This window comes from Tetrao urogallus (assembly GCF_951394365.1).
Source record: "Tetrao urogallus genome assembly, chromosome: 1".
In the NCBI taxonomy this organism is placed as follows: Eukaryota; Metazoa; Chordata; class Aves; order Galliformes; family Phasianidae; genus Tetrao; species Tetrao urogallus.
The window spans coordinates 115,347,725-115,369,746 of NC_136813.1; the positions used below are offsets into that span (position 1 = coordinate 115,347,725).

Genomic DNA, 22,022 nt, shown 5'->3' on the forward strand with positions numbered 1-22,022 from the left:
CTAAAAATCTATGCCTGTCCCACTGCATGCATCCAGTGATATAACTCAGTGATGCTACAGTTATTTTTTCATTATAAAAGCAAAGCAAAACAAAACAAGAACTCCACACACTGAAATTATCTGACTACACGAGCACTGCTACAATTCTGAATGCAGACATTTGTGCAAGATAATAAAATACAGGAATAGGGAAACATGAAAATATGACACCAGCACTTTTAGTTCCACAGCCCTTTTGTTATTCATCAGATTGAGCTACTTTTCAGTAGTGTCACATTACACTTCTCAAACCAAAGTATGCATTCCTGCTATAAGTCATGCTATGAGAACACTCGAGGCACTCTAAATAAAATTCTGAATAAGTTTAAACAAGCATTAAGCTTTTACACAAACTAAATAATTGCACAATAATGTGAGGTATTCAAAATAAAACCTATAGGACTGATCAAGGTATTGGAATTACCTGGGATACATAAACATGCGTGTGATCAGATATAAATTGCAGCCCAGTTGGCTACACATCCATATATGTAGACACAAGTAGAAAAAGTCATAGGCATATTTGAATGGATAGCAATTAGGTCTAAGTGACACCAGAGTTGGACTGTTGGATTTTTTTTAAGCCTGCAATTACTTCACTCTCATACTGGAAATTCCAGAATTTAAAAGGGAGAGCTTGCTATTGTGAGACTCAAAAAGTTTCTTTTACTCAAAGGTTAAGAAATGAAAAAGTTAATGATTCCCAGACTCTCAAAACAAATTCATGTCAATTTAATGCAGTTTTCTCTGCTTGTTATTAGCACTGTATACAGTACACAGAAGAAATGTTTAGGTCTGCTTTGGAAACACTTACCTTTGAATATCCCTATTTTGTGCAAACAAGAAACATGGAACCATACATATAAATTAATTACCTGGGAATCCATGACAGATTCACTAAGGATGGAAAGCTGAGTGGGAGGTTCCCATTTTTGTACGATGGGTCCCTGAGATGATTCTAAGTCACAGTTAGGAGCCATTGTTACATTAGGGAAACCTAGAGGAATCAGACAAAACAGGGAAGAACAGAAAGGGCTGAGTCAGTATATGATAGGACTAAGTACCAAAATGTGAATTCCTGCATTTTGCACAGAAGTGGTCACAATGATGTGTGTTGTTCAGAATAACTGACAAAGACTGTAGAATTATCTCAATACATTCAACCACCTAGGCTGCTCCACCACCATCAGGCTCCTGTACTTCTCAGCTGTGTAAATAAACTAGTGCAGAAAAAGCATGTCATTTGGAATAGTCATTAAATGCAAAAGAGAAATGCAGCCTGAAGACAAAAGATAAGCTTAACATCTCATATGCAAACGGCCAATCCTTTTCAGCAGTGTAAGGATTCATAAACCAGGATAAGAAATGGAAAAGATTTATTCACACGTTGCTGATATATCTTCAACAATACCTAAGAACAACGAGGCAAACTGGGTAGCAACAAGAATCAGAACTACTACCGTGGCAAAAACTGGTGCTCTGTATTGGTTGGTAACTTGGTTGCAGAAATCAGCATCAGGTATTTTAGAATAAGTGATCAGAAATTGCACTATGGAGTGGTACAGTGGAACAACCAGCCACAGTTCACTCTCTCCTGCCACATTAGATATTATCCTTATTTGTGTTTCATCCAACATAAACAGGATCAGTCATATCACATCCAGCAAAAACAGTTACAAAGAATACTTTGTAACTCAAGATTATGAGAAGCAAGAAGTTAGTCTTGAATGCACTGTCACATACAAATGAGATAGTTTACCTGTTCGCATGCGAGGGGCATTCCCAAACAAGTCTTTTACCACAGCCATAACCTGATCAGACCGTTTCAGTACATCTTGCAAATCATATTGATCAGAGAGAATCTGAAAGTATAGCATACGAGGAAATATTTCATACTGTGCAGAATGATTTTTCCTTTGTTTTTGAGTACTGTTCTTCAAAACAGCTAGCAAAAGAACAGCTAAGGTGGTAGTGTTTACAAAGTAGATACTGTGTGGCTAGGTCCTAATTAAGATAGATAAGAAGACTGTAATCTGTTCCAAATGACTAGAATTCACCTCATTTTTCTGAAAAGTTAAACTGTTATCTCTCCAAGTGTCAACACTGACTCATCTGACAGACAACCAAGAACTGAACTAATTGATTAGATCCAAATGATTTCAGACTGTTTCATTCAGTCTTGATTACTGGAAATCCTGCCTCAAATTAAGCCTCATACCTTCATACAAACTTCAGCAGACATAAATACAGGTGGCTGCATCTGGCAATGCAAAATGCTTTGGCCATGTCCACACATTTCTCAAAGATACAGCTTCTATATTCAAGGTATCTCCCTCTCCCACTATCTGAAGTCCATTACTGCAACCATGAAAGCTGCCTCCTAAAGAGGGAAGTTTCTTGAGTTTAAAAGGACATTCAGCTACTGCTAACTGAACAGAAGTTGATGGAAAAATGTCTCCTGTGGGCAGAACACAATTCTAAACTCACCAACTAGTAGTTTCATTCATTAAGTTAGAAATGGAGACCAGTGAGAACTAAAAGCAAAGAAAAAACACCTTCCCCTCATCCACCGTCTTCAATTTCTTCTCCCTGAGCAGCCAAAGCAGATGGTGAGTGTGGGTTGTGTCAGTCCATAACATCACTCATATATGCTGCTCTTTCATCTTCACATTCCAGCGTTCTCCTATTCCACTCAAGTTTCTTTCCAGAGGATGCCATCCTTCCCAAACTGATCCTGCGTGGCCTTCCCTCAAGCTGTAGCTCTTCAAGCACTGTTCCAGCACAGCTCCATACCACAGGGCCATCCCTTCAGGAACTGCTCCATACATGTCTCTACAGGTGGCAGCAAGCCCAGACCTCCTGCTCCACTGCGGGCACCTCTTCATGGGCAGCAGCTCTGGCCTGGTGCCTGCTCCCACAGGGGCTCACTATGGCCTCAGCCTCCCTCAGGCCACATCCACCTGCTGTACCATGGGCTCCTCCATCGGCTGCACATGGAGATCTGCCTTATGTAGCACCCAATGGGCAGCAGGGGGAACAGCCTGCTCCACCACAGGCCTCTCCTCAGGCTGCATGTAACTTCTGCTCCACACGCGGTGCATCTCCTGCCCTCCTTCTGCACTGACCTGGATGTCTGCAAGGCTCATTTACACATTTGGCTAGTCTTTTGAGACTGAATTATACTGCAACATACCACTTTTCCTCATCATCAATTTAGCAAACCAATGAACATTCACCTCTTGTAATCATATATTTAAATCACCAAATCACCATTTACTTTTTACCCTCGATACTAACTTTGCATTTAGCCATCTAATGTTAAAATCAAGCACGTTTTTAGATAATGTCACGCAAGGCCAAACAGGAAAAAAAGTAAGAATGCTTACCTATTCCAAAACATGACTCCTTTGCCCAAAGAAATGAAAACTAAAGTGACACACTTACTCCAACAAAACTGATCTTGACTAATTTGTTTTCGTGCTCCCTACTAGCTCAGCATTATTAGGTTCCAAAGCTTTGCTCTTCTGCTCAACGTTTAAGAACATTTATTTAGACCATGGTTCCTAAGGTAAATTAGCTCACATTTGTTTGCGATCAACAGATCCAGGCCCATTTACACTCCCTCAACACACTCACTGGGTGCTGTACCTTCTCCCACTTTAACAGCACTCACAAATTTCATTAAAATTCAGAATGTTACTGAAGATAATTAAACAGGACTAATCCTAACCTTCTCAACTACACTAATACATTCACTATGTACCCTTCAGTGTAATGTATTTTAGAAACAGGCTGTAGGACCACTCACAATTCAGTAATTGAAATGAAAGTCATATAATTTTTCCTTCAGAGTTTTAGCAAGACCCTCCCTCAAAAGCTGAAAGTTAATCTCATCCATTTGGTAATTTTTACTCTCTCTTCAACATATAGATACAAGAAAAGATATGCTACAGGCACCATCTTCCTAAATTTTGCCTCCAGTTGAGTAAGATTCAAGGGGCTTGAGATCTTGCAACAGTAAACAAAAATCACTGAATAACAGAAGCAAGGAGATAACCCACATTGCTTATGCTGTACTGGAAAATGCAGATTGAAGAAGTTCTTCAATTACTCTGAACAACAGGACCCGTGACTAACAGAATTTAACTTGGGGATACAGGAAAATAGTGACTCTTCTCCATATTCATAATTCACATTCAAGAAGATGCCAGTCCATCAAGCAGCAACAGCAGCATGTGTTTCATTTTGCCTGGAATCATCTTATGTCTTCCTATCTAGAACAGTTTTTTCTCAGATTCAAAAGTAGACATAGAATATGTTGATTAAAAGTAAGTATTCTTTTAAATACAAGGGAGAAATCTGCTCAGGAGGAATTAAAATTAGTGCAATACCATTACAAATGGCAAGAAATACAGAAAACTATTCCAAATGTGTGAAACAACCAAGTCGTATATTAAGTAGTCCAAACACACTTAAGAGCTTGTGGTCCTACCTGTATTTGGTATATATATCTCTTGAAGGAATTTTTCTTGGATCTAGCCTGCACCAGGGAATTATGTATAAAAGCCTATGGGTTTTTTCCTAGAATACTGCCCTAAAATGGACTTGGTATAAAAGCATGAAAATAACAAATGTTTAAATCAAAGTGATTCTTGGTTACAAATACCCCTAACATAAATTTTGTTGTGGTTGGAGACAAAAAAGGTATGAAATACGAATCTAGTAGGTGATTTTTAAAACCTAATACTTTCATTTGTTTTTGTCTATGCTTCAGTGTTCTCAAAGTTCACAGCAAGATTTCTGAAAATGTACAAAAACAAGATGAGAAATAGAAGTCTTTGACGGTTAACCTACTGTGCATACGCAGGACTGCTGAATTAGTACATCATTGCTTTATCTGCCAGAACACTGTTGACATTGAACGATAATGAACAAGACCAACTTTGGGTTTGTCCAAGTGCTGATGAAGTTTCAAAGCTACTATATTTTGAGATTAGTTTTCATGACATTTGGCAAGTAGTATCCTGCTGTGTGAAACAAGATGGTATTTAACAGAGAAATCTACTGTCAGCCACTGAAAGCCTCTTTCTCTGCAAGCTAAACTTAGTTTTGCTGCTATTGTAGAAATTTCAAAAGCAATTTAAACAGTATTTTCAGTGAGAATAATTCGGACTGCCTAGTAAACAAACATTTATACTCTCAGTTGACAGATCTGTCTGCCAGCCAACTCAACCTTTGTTTCATCATCTTTCCTTCCAGACAAGCTCTTCCTTCTCCACTTCTTGCCTTTCACCTTTTGGTCCCCTGCATTTCCCCTGTGTCAATAAGGAATGGCAGACAAGGATGTCCTTCTCAAAACTATAAATGTTCGTGTGTTCATCAAACAAAGAAAAATACCAGGTAGGGAGAAAAGGAGGCAAGATAGAACTGAAGACACAAAGAATGCACACCCTTTTCACAGCACAGAGTTTAACTCTGCAAACAATTCCTGTGCAGATGCAAAGAGACCTGCAGGTTACAGAGGGTGTAGACAGTCCATACAGATACTCTAACTGTACAGGTAAGATGTTACACAGTCTATGTCAAGCTACCGCATGTAGAGAAGAAAGAAAGGATGCACACATGAAGGCCAACTATACAAAAAGAGGAACTGATTTTCACTGATGTGCAAAAGCAGTTTTCTACTACTACTGCAAATCATTTGCAGCAGGCTGAAAGCACAGATTTTGCTCTTACCTCATGCATCAGGGCCAATTTCCTTTTCTCCAACGAATCAGGGGCCAACTGTTTCTGCTTCTTCCATTTTCTTCTCAGTGCCTTCTCTTGCAGTTCCAGATGTGCCAGTGCTTTGTTTTTTGATTTGTGTATTTCATGGCGACGCAGCTATGTAAACATGAAAGAAACTAGTTTAAAATGAAAGTACAATGTAAAAGAAAAACTAGTAAGACCATGATGACAACTCTTCTATCTTGATTTTACAACATGGTGGTTGTTTTATTTCATGGTAGTACAAACAAAAAACTCATAAACATTCTCAAGTGTCAAATGCCACCAACACTAGCCATGTTTAAAGTAGTTTCAAAGGTGAATGGAGGAAGCCTCACAGCTTCCATCTGCCCACCACCACTAAATCAAGAGTCTTCTCAACAGAGAACAAACGCACAAACATTCCCAAGTAGAAAGCCTTTGCATTTTCCCGATTTAATGCTCATGTCAATCATCAGTGAAATTCTCACTCTTCTTCTAACGCTGATATATGTATATAGTTTAAATACAAACACCAAAGTGCTTGCTAATGTAGCTGCCTGGAGGCCATCAAAACAACCACTTGTAGAACCAGCTCAGACGTTACACTTACGATGTCCTCAGGAGTTGCACGGTGAACCGTCAAATCATGGACAGTACTCTGCACAAAGGAACAAGAGAAGACAACAAAAGCAACTGAAGAGGAGAAAAAGGATAAAAATAACACAACCGTACGCATCAATATCTAAACTTTCAGGAACTCCTAATTCGCCCTGCTCACACCAGGCCGGTGAAAAAGGTTGGACGGGAAAACCACCCCACACAACTAAGCCTCCGCAGGGAAGGAGAACGAGGAGGCGAGTTGGTTGTGCAAGCACTGATGGTGGCTGGCTCGCTCCCGCCCAGAGCCCCCCCCCAGGTTTTCCCCAACCGCTCGCGGCCGGATCGGGCGGTTCGGCGCCCACGAGCCGCCACACAAGGCTCCTCTAGCCCCGCACGGAGCCCGCCCTGCCCGGCGCCGAGCAGGCCGCTCCCGTCGCAGACAGCACTTACGTCCCAATCCCGCTTGGCCGCCGTCGCTTTCCTCGGTCCCTTCCTGGCAGCGCCGCGGAGCCGCGGTCGGGGCCCGCTCAGCAGCGACATGGCCGCCCCGCCGGCGGCTCGAGCGGGCCGCGCGCGCACCCTCTCTCCGTTGCCACAGGGACGGAGCCGTTCGCCGCGCCCCGAGGGGTGGAACGTGGCGGCGGCTAGCCCCGCCTTGCGCCACCGCCGGCTCCCCTTACGGCGGCGCCTTGACGCTCGGCTACCTCCACCGAAAAGTCATCTTCGTTACCCCCGATCGCGCTTCTTCGTATCCTGGCTCACCCGCGCCTCATGCCGCCGCCTCCCTATGCTCTGGGTTTTCTATGAGGAAAGCCCCGTCAGGGTGCCTCGTGGCACGAGGAGATGCCCCTGAGCGAGCGGCTGGGCTACTTCTTCCCTCTCTCGCCCCAGTCCTGCTCATTTATGCCGTTATCATCTTTCTTCACTGCAAACACCACCCCAGGACAACTTGTGGTGCCCCTGTCAGAGAGATTTGGAAGTTTCCAGATGTATTTCAAATCTTAATTAAGATAATTAAGAGGCAATTAAGAGCAGAACTTCACACAAGCTCTTAAATGAAGGAAACGCAAGATTAAGGAGTGGCAGCGGGTTGTGTTTTAACAAACAGAACTCACTAGCAGTGCCACCAAGGAAGCGTGCACCTCCCTACCCAAGGAATGTCCAACTCCCACAAAGTAACCGGCTGTTAACACTCATTTATTTACCTTATGACCAAGTGCAGAGCATTTCCTTTAGACTTGCCCCACAAATATGCCACGGCAGGGGGTTGGAACAAGAGAATCTTTAAGGTCCCTTCCAACCTAAGGCATTTTGTGATTCTGTGATCTGCTTCACTGGGTCACATAGGTAGAGACATAAATTATTTTGAAGGCTTGGAGTTAACATTCTGTGTTACAGTGTGAGCTTAATACTGTGTCTGTTGCGTGTGGAAAGAGAAGATGTAGGGTTTATCAGCTTTTCAGTCAAAAATCCTTCCTTAATTAAAAAGAAATTTCCTTTCACCAAGATCTGATGGTGCCGAATCCTCATGGATCTAATTCCAGCTTCATCAATCCTGCTGTGAAGATGCAGATGGCAACGTTGAACGAGCTGAGGAAAGGAATTGCTTGACATGCAACACAAGAAGAAGAGGGAAATTACAAAGGGAGAAAAAGGGTGATAGCAAAATGCTAGCAGCGATTGCCTTTGCTGAAGTGCTGCAAATGTGCCCGGGGTGTTCTTTATGTAGGAGGTTGCACCTGAAATTCAATTTCCATATGCAACCTGAGGCTGAATATCAGACTTCAGTCTGTAGTAAAAGAAACCTCTAATCCTAGGCATACGTGTAAGGCAATGTATTGGGTTGGTTACTCTTTGTTTATTTGAAAATCTGTTACACAAAAATGTACATTAAAGACACATCTGGAATTCTGTCCTAGTGTGGCTTAAAAAGAACAAGGAGTATTGAAAAGAGAGAAAGAGATCACTGCACAATTAGATCAACGTAGCATGTACTCTGAAAGCTCGTAAGTCTCTCTGCTATTATTAATTACATGGAAGTGTAACTGCTAAATACCTCATGTAAGCTTGCAGAGACACTCCTCATTCAGCCACCTATATAAGAATGGAGAGCAGGTCTCTGTGCTCCTAGTGTGCTTTGGACTCAAAGATCTTTGTACATCCCATCCAACTTGCGATATTCTATGATATTCTATCAGATGTCCTAGAAGCCCATCTACCCTTCCTTGTTTTTCTTCTCACTGCATTTACAACAGTGTCTGAAAATGATCCATTATCTCCGCAGAAGCCAGCTGAATACCTACAGCATCTATTTGCTCATAATGGAGCTTATGAAACAGAGACTACATACACAGAAAGCAGTGATTTAAGACCCTCAAGTTTCCAACCAGTTTGGTTGGTTATATATTTAAAATCTTTCTCTTTCCAAAATGGTATAGTTTGGGAAAATTCTTTTGGAATTAAGATCTTTCCCCTATCCTGGCTGTTTGGCAGCACTGGTTACTAGGAGAAATGATGCTTCCTTACAGTTTTGTTTTGTTTTTTTTTTTTTCTCCCAAAGCATTGAGACTTTCTACTTTTGCTGTTTTGCTACAGCAAAACAAAGAAACAAAAAGCACACCAAACAGCAATGACTCTCTTGTGAGCCTCTGCTTCACTGTAGTACCTCCTTCTTTGGTCTTTGCTAAGTTGGGAGAAAGGGTCATGTGAGGAGATATGTGGCCCAGCAGCACCTCCAGAGGAAATGACCCTGAGAGCATGCCCTCTCCTGGAGGTCTGACACCCCAGGCTTGGTGCCAAAGCAGACACAGTGCAGCCTAGGGCTACCCTGCTTTGCTCTAGTGACCCTGGAGGCAGTGCTGCAGAAAGGCCTCAGAGAGGGCTGGCCTCTGCCTTCCCATGGGTGCTGTACTTACACCATGGCTCTGGTGCTGGGCACTGCGTGTCCTCCAGCTACAGCTGTGTGACACCCGTGATGGAGTTCCTGGCCTGACCAAAGACCTGCCTCGTTGCCATGGTTTGCCAGGCAATCTGGACTCATTATATTGAGCCCAGCTGTCATCTTCAGGCCACCCTGTCCTCTGATGCTAGTGTGCTGTGGCACATGTAAGAACTCTCCCACCAATCCTACGCCATGATCTGTCTGGATCAGCCTCTTGTCTCTATATGTACACATTATTTCTTCCAAAACACATGCTGTCATTCAAGAGCAAGATCTAGGTGGACATGAAAAGGGCAAATAGGCTACTTTAGCAATAGGGCTGAGGGAAGAGATATAAATCAGCCAGGCTCCATGTTATCTGGAAAGATAATGAAACAACCTGTTCAGTAATCAGCAGGCGAGCAACCAAATAACAATAAAGTGATGAGAAACAGGCAGTGCGCATTTGTCCAGAACAAATCATGTCAGAGTAACCTAATTTATTGCTTTGCAGAGATAACTGACTTAGGAAGTGCTGAAAGAAACAGATGAAACGTTTGGACTTCAGTAAGGCTTTTGTCATTGCACTGAACACCATCCTCACAAAAGCAAGTAAGGTTCCAACTGGAATTAACACGAAAGGAGTGCGTGATTAAACAGCAATTCCCAAAATGTAACTGCGGGTATTTTCCAGATAATAGGAAGATATAACAAATTAAAAGATCTGATCTGTCTGCTAAGATTGATTATTTTAATTAGTGAGTTGGATGATGGAATTGACCTGTCTTTAAACTTAGAATCATAGTATCATTAAGGTTGGAAAAGACCCATCCCCACCATGCCCCATAAATCATGTCGCTTAGTGCCTCATCTACATATTTCTTCAACACCTTCAGGGATGGTGAGTCCACCATTTCCCTGGGCAGCCCCAGGGAGAAGAAGAAATGTGTAGTCCTCTGTAGGATATCCAAAACATACATCCATTCATGGGAAGTAATTGAAGAAATCTGTAATTCTGCACTGGAAGTGTCGACTCTATAGAGACCACTTATTTATCATATGGTCAGTGCAACATAGAAGACAGTACACTGATTCCCTACTGATCTACTGATCTGAAATATACACAACACTAAATGACCCCAAAACTATCAGTAGGTGCCAATGCTCTCTTGGTATTCAGAATACTGGCCTCATACCACCTGTCACATTGCTCTGAGCATCCTGGCATGGCAGAGGCATGCTTTTGCTTTGCCTTAACTCTTTCTGCTCTCTGAGGCTTTTGTCTGTGGCACTGCACAGGTTCTGGTCAGCACAGCACAACATTGCAGGCCGAAAGGCACTCTTGGGGTTAGAATGGCCATCTTTCTGTACATCTCTTGTGTGGGGGACTTGCCTTCATGCCACTATTTCTTAGAACTCTGACGGAAGGCAGGGTGGCTTAATGGCAGCCCACTTCAAGACCAAAATAAATCACTGACAATTTTTGTATTTGTTTGCTCTTGGCAGAAACTGCACGAATGCCCAAAGATCAAAATAACAGCATAATGTAAGCTGAGCCGTTCTGCTGAGCTTTACAAATTCTCCTCTTTCTCTGAAGAGCGACCCTCAGGAAATCACTCAATCTTGTCAAGAAACCCCATTGCTCGGACAGCCTCTGTGGCCAAAGACAACATAACTAGAGAATGCAGGCTGGCTTTATAAAATCACATCTTCTATGAATTTGCCTTCAGCCTGAAGAAGCTTTCAGGTTGCTTTCTGGTAATGCTCTTTGACTTAAAAGTCCATCCCTCCGCTTTGGGGTCTGACACATTTCTCAGACACGTTTTCAACAGAACATAAGAGGGGAAAGCAGGGGGAGAGACACCCCTGGCCTAACAGTATCACTCTCATCTGGCTGAAAAGGTTGATTATCACGGTGATTTTTGTAGCAGTTTCACGAACTACTTAAATAACATAGAATGGAACAAGGCATTCTTGAACTAACAGAATGACATCTTGCTGCAGCCTTTCACACTTTCAGAGCTGTTACCAGCTGAGAAGTCTGGGATGGCTCTGTGCAAAACATATTCCAAGCACCCATCATCACTCCAGCAAGCTGGCAGAGGACAAGGTGAGAACACAGTGGGCTGGGGGTGTTGAAGCCCCGCAGATCCACTGCCGTGGCACTGTTCCCTCGTACCCTTGTGGCCCTAAACTCACACCACACGTCCCAAAGGTGAAAAGCTCCCTGACAACTGACGGCGAAGGCCGGCTCAGAATTTGGGGCCGGGCACACGGAGACCCTCCTCCAGGGGCCAGCCGCCTGCCTCCCTTCCCTCCCTTTCTCCTCCCTTCTCTCCTCCCGGCAGCCGGTTGGCGGAGGGTCCTTTCCCGGGGCAAGTTGCTCGGCACCCCCGGGCGGTGGGGGGGCGGGGGCGCGTCCGGGCCTCGCTGCCTCCCGCCTCCCCCTCGCCGGTGCGTGTGGCCGCGCTAGTGATTCTCACCGCAAATAAAGTACCCGGACGCCCGCACCGCCGGGGAGAGGCGGACCGGGAGCCCGCTCCGGGCGGCGGCACACGCGGGGCCATGGCCGGGGGGGCGGCCGCAGCCCCCGGTGCGCTGCTCTGCGCTTTGCTCTGGGCGGTAACGGCAGCGGCCCCCGGGGGCGGCCCCGCTCCCGGAGCCTTCGGCCGCGTCTACCGGGGAGCCGTGAACATCAGCTCGGAGCGGCTCTACGCCTTCGCCTACAGCAGCGAGCCTGGGCAGGTAGGAGCTGGGAGGCGGCCCCGCTGCCTTCCCCCTGCCCATTCCAATCCCCTTGGCCGGGGGGAGCTGCCTTGAGGTAGTGGGCTGGGCGTAAGCTTAAAGTCCGGGTGGGAATTAGGAGGGTAAGAGCACGAGCTTAAAAAAGAAAGGGGGGGCAGGGGGAGGAGGAGTTGTTTAATAAGCTTTTTAAAATACCGTTTTTCACACTTGAGTGCTTCTGTAGGATCAGGGTGCTCTCTCCCCTGGGAGGTGAGCCGGGGTTGCGCAGGTGAGCCGGGATGTAGGGAGCTGCGGGGCAGCGCTGCTGGAGGCACTGCTGCAAGCACTGCTGCTAGAGGCACTGCTGCTGCTTGTGCTGCTGCTTGCGCTGCTACTGCTTGCGCTGCTACTTGCACCCCTGCTTGCTGTGGGGGGAAGAAAGCATGGCATTCGTGTGTGCCTAGATATTGCAGCTCTCTACTTCTTCCCCCGCCTCCATTTTTTTTTTTTTTTTTTTCTTTTTACATGTGGTGTTTATATTAAGTAGCCAAGGGGTACCTTGGAAACTCTGCCCCCTTGGGATTGGGCACTAATGACTGGGTAAAATGCTTTGATTTTTATCCAAAAGATAGTGAGCCATACAAGTTAACCTGCCCTCCTGCCCTTGTTGTGTAAAATGGAAAACATCCCTTTATCCATACTGTCTTTACGATATATATTTTTTTAATTTTTTTTTTTTTAGCATGAAAGGAGTTGGTAGAGAACATGATAAGGAGGGGGAGAGGGTTTGGGGGGAGGGGTGTGTGCTTCTGATAAGGCTTTGCTTTACTCTGCAAGACCATAGATCCATTTAAAGACCTGTCCTCTGTGTGTTACCGTGTAATAAAATGCACCTGGTATTTATGGAGCAGGCATTTTGTTTTGGGACTGATGCAAGAGATCCAGCCCTGCTTTACTTAACCATTGAGTCTCACCACTGGACACAAATGACCAAATGCTGGCTTTGAGCATGAGCCCTCCTGTAGAAGCTCATGGTGTGAACTATGTTAGTGTTTTCCACTGTTACGGGTGCTACTACTAAGACCTTTTAGCAGACCAGATAATGTCTGGGGCTTGTTAACGGAGACAGCATACAACAACCATTGTCCCATTTAAGTGGAAATTTCAGGGCACTAAATCTCGATGTTCCTGTATGCTGGACTCTGAAATCTCCACAGTGATACTGAGGTATCTAAGAAAGGAAGCATCAGGCCTGAGGCCTGATGTTTTGTTTAATGCAGAGCTGTTCAACACTGCTGTGGATGTGTTCAAAGAGGATCATGCAGCAGTTCCTGCTATTTTGAGAGGAAGAACCATTTAACAGTGGGCTGTCCTAAGAGGCTTTCTAGTAAGGGTTGCCTGACTTAGTGAGAAGACCTGCAGACATTGCTCTTGAGCTGAACCAGTGGAAGCCTGCAGGAAGGTGCCTGGCTTAATCAGGATAGCCAGCAGCAGTGTGCAGCTATGGCCCTGAACCAATGTGAGGCAAATCTGACCTGTTCAGAGCTGGAGGCGGGTCTCTCTTGGTGCTCCTGCATCTTGCTGGTGGTGTTTGCTCCAAGTTTGGAAGCTGAATGGTGGAAATCCTGAGTTTAATCAGGAATTGTGCTCTTGTGGGCAGGCTTTCTTGTGCAAGAGTTGTGAAGGTACTTAGGGCCGTGCTGCCCACTCAGTACTTGTTCCTTCTGGCGGTTGACAAATCCTACAAAAACCTCAGTGTAGTGGTCCTTCCCTTCCACTGCAATCTTTACCCTCCAACTTTTAGCAAGTACAGGCATTGTTAACTAGCTGCCTGCCTCTTGCAAGGTCTCTGCTCTTCCTGATCCTTTCAGGCTCCTCCTGTCACTGTGCTGTTGGCAATTCATCCAGAAGCCTCTTATACCTTGAGGCAGATACCACATGGAACATTAACCTTAGTTACAGGAAATTTAATTGAATAAAAAGAGTGTTGTTTCGTGCATAAGGGCTGCAGTGCTTGAGTTTAATTGCTTTCCCTCTGAAACAAAGACAGACCTGGCTTTGAAATGGGGATTTGTTTTGCTGATGCTGTGGGTTCTGCTGTTCCCCTCTGCTGCTCTCTCTTGTGAGGGCAGGCCTTCAAGGCAGGGGACAACTCTGAGCCAAGGATAAGTCATGAGGGCTGGTTTGTGTCCCATAAGTCCGTTCCAAATGCTCTGCTCACGTGCTGTAGCTGCCAAGGCATGTCTGAAAATACAGCTGGATAGAGCAATGCTTGAACAATGGATGAAGGAAAGGAGGAAACAAGACCACTGCTCCTGTTTTAGTGTTTCAGAGACCTGTCACTTTCTGAGAAGTTGTGCTTGCCTGATCTCAAAGGATGTTCTTTATCAACATGGTCCTCCTTATTCCTGGGATGCAGGTATGGTGCAGTAGGGAGGGGGAAAAGTAAATCCTGTCACATTGTTCACTTTGTATACAACTACTCGTGAGTAATGTGCTGCTCAGCGCTCCAGAGAAGGCTTGTTTTGAGGCAGGCAAGTAACTTCCTTCTGTGCGTCTCCTTCTCTGAGTGTGAAAAATGAGAATCAGGGTATTTATATGCTGACCTTGTCACCTTGATGGAACTTATGCATGTATGAATTGTAAGAACCTCCTAGGTGCTGTGCAGGTATACTTTACCTTGTGACTAGAATTAGGAGAGCTGTCAAGCTTTTCTGTACTTGGCAGCTGTGGTTTAGGCCTTAATTCCTGAAGTGGAGCTGTATGAGTAAGGCTGCGCTGAAAGAGGAAGAGCACAGCCAGCTCTGCTGCAAGAGACTCCTAGCATTGGCCTGTGAACAGGGATGTGTCCTTCTTCACTCTGCCCTGATAGAAAGTCTTCATTTATTATGGGGTCTTTTAATTGCTTTTCTAGTTCTTTTCTTCCTCCTAGCTACACTGTGAAAATTTTGCCTCTGCACAGCTGTTCATTTAATGTTTAACTGCAAGTGTAATAATAATAATAAAACCAGCTGTTGTTCCTGCCACTATGTGCCCATGCTCTAACAGGAAAGACGCTATAATAGCGGACAACTAGTTGGGCAAGTGTGTTTATCTTAGGGTTGTTTAAACTGGAGACATCCAAGATAGGAAAAAATGAAAGTGTACACTCAGGAGCATCTCAAATTCCATGTATTCAACATGTCCCTTCTTGAGGGGGATGAGGGTTGATATGCTGAAGCTATCTGTGTAGTGTGCGTGCCTGGAAAGGTGAAAAACAGCTGCAGAGGTTTTCTGCTGGGTTTGCTGTTGACTAGAGAAGGATTTATGTGACAAGTGAGACAACCTGCTTAGTTTTACAATTGCAATAATACAAAGGCTTCCAAAAACCCAAAGAAGGATTGGAGTACTGAGAGAATTCAAGGTGAGCTGTTCCCTCCACTGCTGTAAACTCTGACAGTTACTGCTGGATAACTTGCTGGAAACGCGAACAGCGCTCTTACTGCAGGTATGGGTAATTCCTGTACTAGATCTGAAGTGATGTAGGGGAGCATCTTGAGGAAGAAGACTGTTAGAGACAATGCGGTTTCCTAGTTGCCCAGTCAGCTGAGTGCATCATTAGGTGGATACCTGCGTTTAGAAAACCAAGAATCTCTTGAGAGAACAAGTTTCCAGCTCTCCTTTTTTAGGCAAAACTGCTGCAATCTAGACAGAGCACACGGACATTCATCCGTTGCATCTTGGCTGTGATGAGCCCAAAAGCTGAGCAGTAGGCTGTGCCTATTCTAAGGGAATGAGTGGGTGATATTTTTTTCCTACTCCTCCCTTGCCAGGAGTAGGAACAGAGCCCCAGCCTTGGTTCCCATATGGCCCAGCCTTGCTGTAAGCTGCCATTGGCAACAAGCTCAGCTGTGGCTTCTCTGCTTAACAGTTATGCCACGTGAGGATGTGCTGGAATGATACTTTCTTAAGTGGAGTCTGTCTCGGGTGCTGAATTAAAACCTCTCAGTGAATGAGGGAGAGGAACTGTATGTTGCTGTGAGACATGCTAACAATCATTAACCTTCCTTCTTTCATGACTGCGGTTAGGGAAAAAGTTGACCAACCCAACACAAAATGGGAAGCAACACCAGCAAGAAGGACAGAATTCTTTTCAAGTGGATGCCTTAAGTTCTGTGATCTTCTGGTAGAATCCTGGTGCAGGTTCTGAGCTGCTTTTAGGCTGCATGTGTAGGACTATTTGGGCTTGAAGTATTCTCTTGCATTCCTGCTTGTCTTCTTTGCGATGTTAGTCTTGGCTACAGCCCAAGTTTCAACCCACAGCTCTACTATGCATGCAGTAAAACTTTAGTTTCCTGTTCGGAGACAGAACCTGGGCTATAGGGAGGGGAATAGGTTAGGTGCTGTCTTTTTCCCTAATGCTGAGTGGAAGCTCTTGAGATGCAGGTAAAAATCAAATAAACCGGGAAGACTGCAAGCTTTTGAGTGAGAAAGAGATCTCTAAAGGCCAACAGAGCTCCTGTTTTTCAGGTTACCCAGGATATGAGCACTGTTGCATTTTGGTTGCTGCATCTACCATGTTCACTGTAGGATACTGGAAGAACCTCAGCTCATCATTTTTTTGGAGCCTAATGTTAAATTAAATGCCTTGCGAGGCATAAACAAGGCACCTAAAACCAAGAAAATCAAAGAATTATAATTTGTGGTGTCTGAAACCTAGCAAGGTTTGACAGAATCCCTTTGAAATAATTTTTGCTGTGTAACTTGTTTGCATGAAAGAAAACAAACAATCTCTGTTCCACCCCAGGACAGGGATTACTTTCCACTGGGGTCTCTCTCTGTATGGAGTCATGCCAAAAGCTCTTGCTTACAAAAATCAGCAAAAGTAAACTGGGAGAAATGATGCAGGAATCTGCTGAAAATGCAAGCTTGACTGTTTTCTGCAACAGAAAACCTGGTCTTTAAGGCTCTAGCTCTGGCAAAAACGGGATGACTCAAGTCTTTCAGTCTTTAAATTATTATTTTTTTCTTTCGTAGTGCTGTTCTGTTACTTAGAATCAAAGTGGATCGGGTTTTTTTCATCTCTATTTCACTGGTGTTTAGATTAAAAAAAAAAAAAAAAAAAAAGCTCTGAAAAAGAGTAACTTAATCAAAACTCATCTCCTGGTTTGAATTCCTTCCAAGAACAGTGTAATGATTTATAACACAAACATTTGCTCTGTAAGTGAAGGCTGAAATGTCCTTAGATAACTTGTGCAGAAGTTGTTGGGTAGGAAGGTATTTCTTTTCCCACGCAGACCTCATCTGCTATTTCAGGGGATATTCAGGGAATGAAAGTGCAGTCTGTAAAAGCTGTATTGCAGGGGTCTGCCATCTGCTCAGTTGGAGAATACAGTTTAGCATGCTTGCATAAGTGAACGTTATTTCCTGCTGTGTGCTCTTATAGAAACACGGAGGATTTCATGAACAGCCCTCTTAGCTCTATCTATGCTGATGTTTTTGTTTGGATGTAGAAAAAAGCTATTCCAATGAGGCTTAGAACAAATTAGAGTGGTTAAATAAGAAAAAACATGGAGGAGATATAATCCATATCAGTGTGACTGAGGTAGTGAATTTAGGATCAGAACAAGATGTTTGTATTGTGATGGTAATCTGCAGTTACCACTGAGTTTGTGCTGGGGGCAGATTGAGAAAGGTTATAAATCCCCTTTGTTTAAAGGGTTGTTCTAGATCCGAGTTTCAGCTTCTGTGGGCTGGGAAGATGCTGTTTATTAGAGAATAGTTTGCTCAAAGAAGGATTTCTTTCTTTCTCCTCCCTGAAATCTAAGGGTAATCTGAAGTAGGTAGCTATTTCACACAGCGTGGCAACTGCTAGTTGGTTTTTTTTTTTTTTCCTTCTGCTTGTCCTAGAGTTTCCCTAGTAACATTGGTTTGAGAATATAATTAAAAAAAAAAAAAAGGAAAATAATAATATTAGCATGTTTACTATTTGTCTTTCTTCCATTTATGCTCACAGATAGTTTTGCAAACAAGTGAACTCATGAGAATGTCTGTGTCAGACCATAAATCTGCACTGAGCATATTTACACCAAGTAGAACTTCCAAATGAAAGTATTCATCCTGGAACAATTACATGAATATGACTGAAATATCCAGAGTCGTCTTTGTGCTCCACATGTTTTTGCCTTCGGGAGTAGTAATGCTCAGGTCTTGCAAGGGAGCAGGAAGGAGGTTCTGGATCTGCAGTCACACCTGTAGTTATTTTCTGTTGGGGTCTCTGTTTCCCTCTGTTGGGCTGGCTGTGAGAAGAGCAGACAAGTTGGACACTTACGGGTATGTGCTTCATTCACCACCTCAGTTGTCTTGCCTTCCTGGCTGAACCCTACTCAACTTAGTTCCACGATCTGTATCAAAAGCAGAGCACTACTTCCTTCTGTACCTGCAGAATGCAGCAGTTCAAAGCCTTCTGTGCATGTATCCTGGCCTGAGACCTCCCTCTGTAACCAGCAGGCTGTGTTTGCTTGCTGTCCGTGTTCCCTGCCCACTGGTTTGGCTCAGTGCCTCACCAGGCCCACGATCAGGTGCTGGTGCAACGTGGACAGAAAATTCCCAAAGGTGCTGCATGGAGCAGTTTGTGTGCGGGTGCCTTGAGGAATGTGGCAAAGCCCAGGCATGATCCAGAAGTGTAGCATAGTGTGAGGTGGTGGGAAGGAATCCGGTGTTCTCAAAAACCTTTGCTTGCAGCAGAAACTGTTGTTGCAGCCTCCCGCCTGCCCATAAATTCACAGCCGTGCAGTCAGTCTTAAGCTGATGTGTAATCTCTGTGGGAAATGCAGGCTTAATAATCAATCCAAGGACTCTTTCATGTCAACAAGAGCTCAGTTTATTTTGCTTAATGTTTGCAGCCATGTTGGTCCTGCTCAGCTGTGAGAGTTTGGAACCAGCTCTTTCTGCCTGTTCCCATCCAGAGAAAGGAATTCAGATGTATGGGTTTTTTCTTTTCTTTTTTTTTTTTAATTTCTCCCTTTTATTTTTTCTCCCCCTATCTCCAAGGTGATAGAGCCAAAACGCAAATATTTGTCTTTCCTGGTCTAACACATTTTAATGTAGTGCTGAGAACTTGTCTCTATTCAGCCAACTGCTCTGTCCACCTTGAAACCTTGAGAGGATGGGGGGAGGGGGGAAAGAAAAAAAAGTTCATGTACAGTCATCTGAGAAACAGAACTTCAGCTAACCTGATTGGTAAATGGGGATGTGCATGGCAGGGACTCAGCAATGAGAAGGGATGCATGGAGGGAAGTCTGCAGTGCAAAGGGTAGCACTGTGAAGCTATTTCTCAAGATGCAGCGTGGCCTGTTCCTCCTTGAACCAACTGCAGGCATCTGCAAGAGGTGTGGATTTTACCTGGGAGAGTATAAAGGAAATACTGTGACAGCCTCTTTGCTTGTATGTGGGGAAGGGAAAGGTGACTAGTTTTCTGTGGTACTAGTGGATGTCTGGTCCTAAGGCAAGTTCTTCAGCAGTGGTATGATGGAGGACAGATGGACTTGTTAAGCTTGGAGGAGAGAAAGCTCTGATGAGACCTCATTGTAGCCTCTTAGTAATTGAAGGGAGCTTATAAACGGGAGGAAGACCAATTTTTTGCATGTCTGATAGTGATAGGGCAAGGGAGAATGGCTTTAGACTAAAATTGGGGAAATTGAGATTATAAATTGCAAGGAAATTTTTTACTCAAAGGGTGGTGAGACACTGGAACATTACCCAGTCCCTGGGGGTGCTCAAGGCCGATTCAAATGGGGCTCTGGGCAGCCTGATCTAATGAGTGAAAACTCTGCTAGTGGCATGGTCAGGTTTTAAGGTCCCTTCCAATCCAAGCCATTCTGTGATTCTGTGGCTGTCTATGCAAAGCTTCACCTCACCAGTGCTAAGTAAGAAGGGATGGATGCAGAGGAATCTCACAGTCTTTTGTTCTGCGATGGGGAATTATTACTGCAAGAGGCAAAACTTCTGCTTTCTGTCTGGATTTCTCCTCGTTTTGACATACATAGAGTCTTATTTCTGTGTCCTGAGAGAAACATGTATATAATAGAAGCAGTGATCCTTGTTGGTTCTTGTGTCAGAACTGCTAATTCTTGAAAATAAATGATCTTTGGAGAGGTATAGAAGGAGGCTAAATATTTGAACTCAATAAATCACTTTGTTTTCCTTCCTTCCTGCCTTTTTTCCCACTCTTCTAAAATGCTTTTCTGGAGATAATATCCTTGAGGCAAATGCCAAATGCACTGGCTCAGTGGTAAGGTTCTTAAATGTGTTGCATGCAAATGTGTTTATCATCTGTATTCAGAAGATATTCAGGCGATAGAAACCAGAAACAAAATGTGGACTAAATGTTTAAGACAATTAATTGGCACAAGGCCTGAAAATGCAAATGTCAGGTCATAGGTACTACATTGTTATCCCTGTCTCTTGTGATGCTTTTGTTACAGTTCACCTGCCAAGCAAAATGTCTTCTTTCAAGATGCTAGTTAGGGTTCTTTACATTCTGTAGCACAGACTCAGACAGTGGCTGACAGTAAATGAGAGAAGCCATAATATTGAAGTTTAATACTGATTCTTTCTCTACTTTCCCAAGCTTCCTCATAATTGTACCTAAATTCTGCTGAGCTCCTTTGCTTTGGTATCCCCAGGCTCAGATATAAATGATGGGGGGGATCTCAAGGGAATCATTGACTAGGACCTTATTATACCTGTGGGCCAAACCTACACATCCATCTGCTGTATTGCATCATTTTGGAGGAGTAGGTGTTATGTCAGGCTTTGAGCTGCTGGGGCTGCTGCTGTATCCCTGAGACTTATTAGTGGGAGAGCAGACTGTGTCCTGGGGTTGGAAACTGTTTTATATAGCATATACCGATTTTCACATGGGTAAAAACTGAGATTAAACGTTTAGATTTTAAAGAACATTGAGTCCTGAGAATCCTGTCTCCTGGCAATCCTGTTTCTCACTAGTTTAGTGCTAGCAATAATGCAAGAAAATGGAAATAGGAGCAAAACAGAGGTGTATGCTCAGCTTAGTTACATGGAGAGAGCAAAGCTGAATGATCGATCTGACTGCTGGATCTCTGCATAGGAAATTGACCTTTTTTCTTCTCCTCAAAGGGCCAATCAACAAAGCTCTAGTATCATCTGTGGGAGATCAGCTCCACTAATTTTGTAAAAAATCTTCAGATCAGTAATTCATGCAACTGTAAATGTAAGCAAAATTGCTTCAAGGTCTGATTGCAAAGACCGAACCTTTGATGACTGCCAGCATTTGAAAAAAGAGGCTGGGTAGGCTTGGTTTCCCTCAAGGTGAAATATCAGCAGAGCATCAATATGGGAGAGGGGGATGCTCGAGTCCTGACCAGCAGAGGGCTGCAGGTCTGTTATGTGGAAGGAAGAATAGTTGGACAACTTCTGGAAAGAGTCAGGTGGATGCAACTTGGAGTGGAAAATGCATCACTAGGTGCTTGCAGCTGAGGTAGCTTCTTGGCTGTGCAGTCCTGCAGCAGGAGAGTGACTGAGCTGTGAGCTGCAGGTTTATAGCCCATTCTCTCTTGGCCTGATGCTTTTGAATGTCATGCAGGAGAAAATGTACAGTGAGCAGACCTTAGGCTTTGAACATCTCAGATGTTCATACACAGTTCAGCTCTGAACTCGCTGCCTGTTGCCCTGTACCTCTTTTTGCACACTTGAACCTCTGCATCATTAAAATGGGAGTTTCTGCTGTGGGCACATGGCATGCCATTGCAATATCAGAAGCCTTTCAGAAGTTGGATGTTGGTGAAAGATAAAACTTGAAAAAGTCTTTGGTAGCCTGAGAAGGTGGTGCAGGCATCTGGGATGGCTGTTGCCAAAACAGAAGGGCTGTCCTTAACAGAATGAATTAATATTATTCTTAGTTAAGTAAACATCTTGGATTCTCTCTCTTCAGACTAATAGGATGTCTAACCTGGAAGTGCCATGAGACCTG

The 22,022-nt window shown here is 44.0% G+C and overlaps 2 protein-coding genes across 2 annotated transcripts in view; one reads left to right on the forward strand and one right to left on the reverse strand.

Moving 5' to 3' along the window:
- Positions 1–7,045, reverse strand: part of SPICE1 (spindle and centriole associated protein 1) — a gene marked incomplete at its 3' end in the record, with an annotated part of 30,806 nt that extends 23,761 nt beyond the window's left edge. The window contains exons 1-5 of the mRNA XM_079539034.1: positions 6,838–7,045; positions 6,398–6,445; positions 5,776–5,922; positions 1,799–1,901; positions 915–1,036 (exon numbers count right to left, since the gene is read on the reverse strand). Of these exons, the coding sequence (XP_079395160.1) occupies positions 915–1,036; positions 1,799–1,901; positions 5,776–5,922; positions 6,398–6,445; positions 6,838–6,927 (510 nt within the window). The 5' untranslated portion in view covers positions 6,928–7,045. The remainder of the gene's footprint in view (positions 1–914; positions 1,037–1,798; positions 1,902–5,775; positions 5,923–6,397; positions 6,446–6,837) is intronic.
- A 4,827-nt stretch (positions 7,046–11,872) lies between these two features.
- The window catches only part of SIDT1 (SID1 transmembrane family member 1), a gene marked incomplete at both ends in the record, with an annotated part of 40,075 nt that continues 29,925 nt past the window's right edge, over positions 11,873–22,022 (forward strand). The window contains one exon of the mRNA XM_079541587.1: positions 11,873–12,052. Coding sequence (XP_079397713.1) covers positions 11,873–12,052 — 180 coding nt within the window. The remainder of the gene's footprint in view (positions 12,053–22,022) is intronic.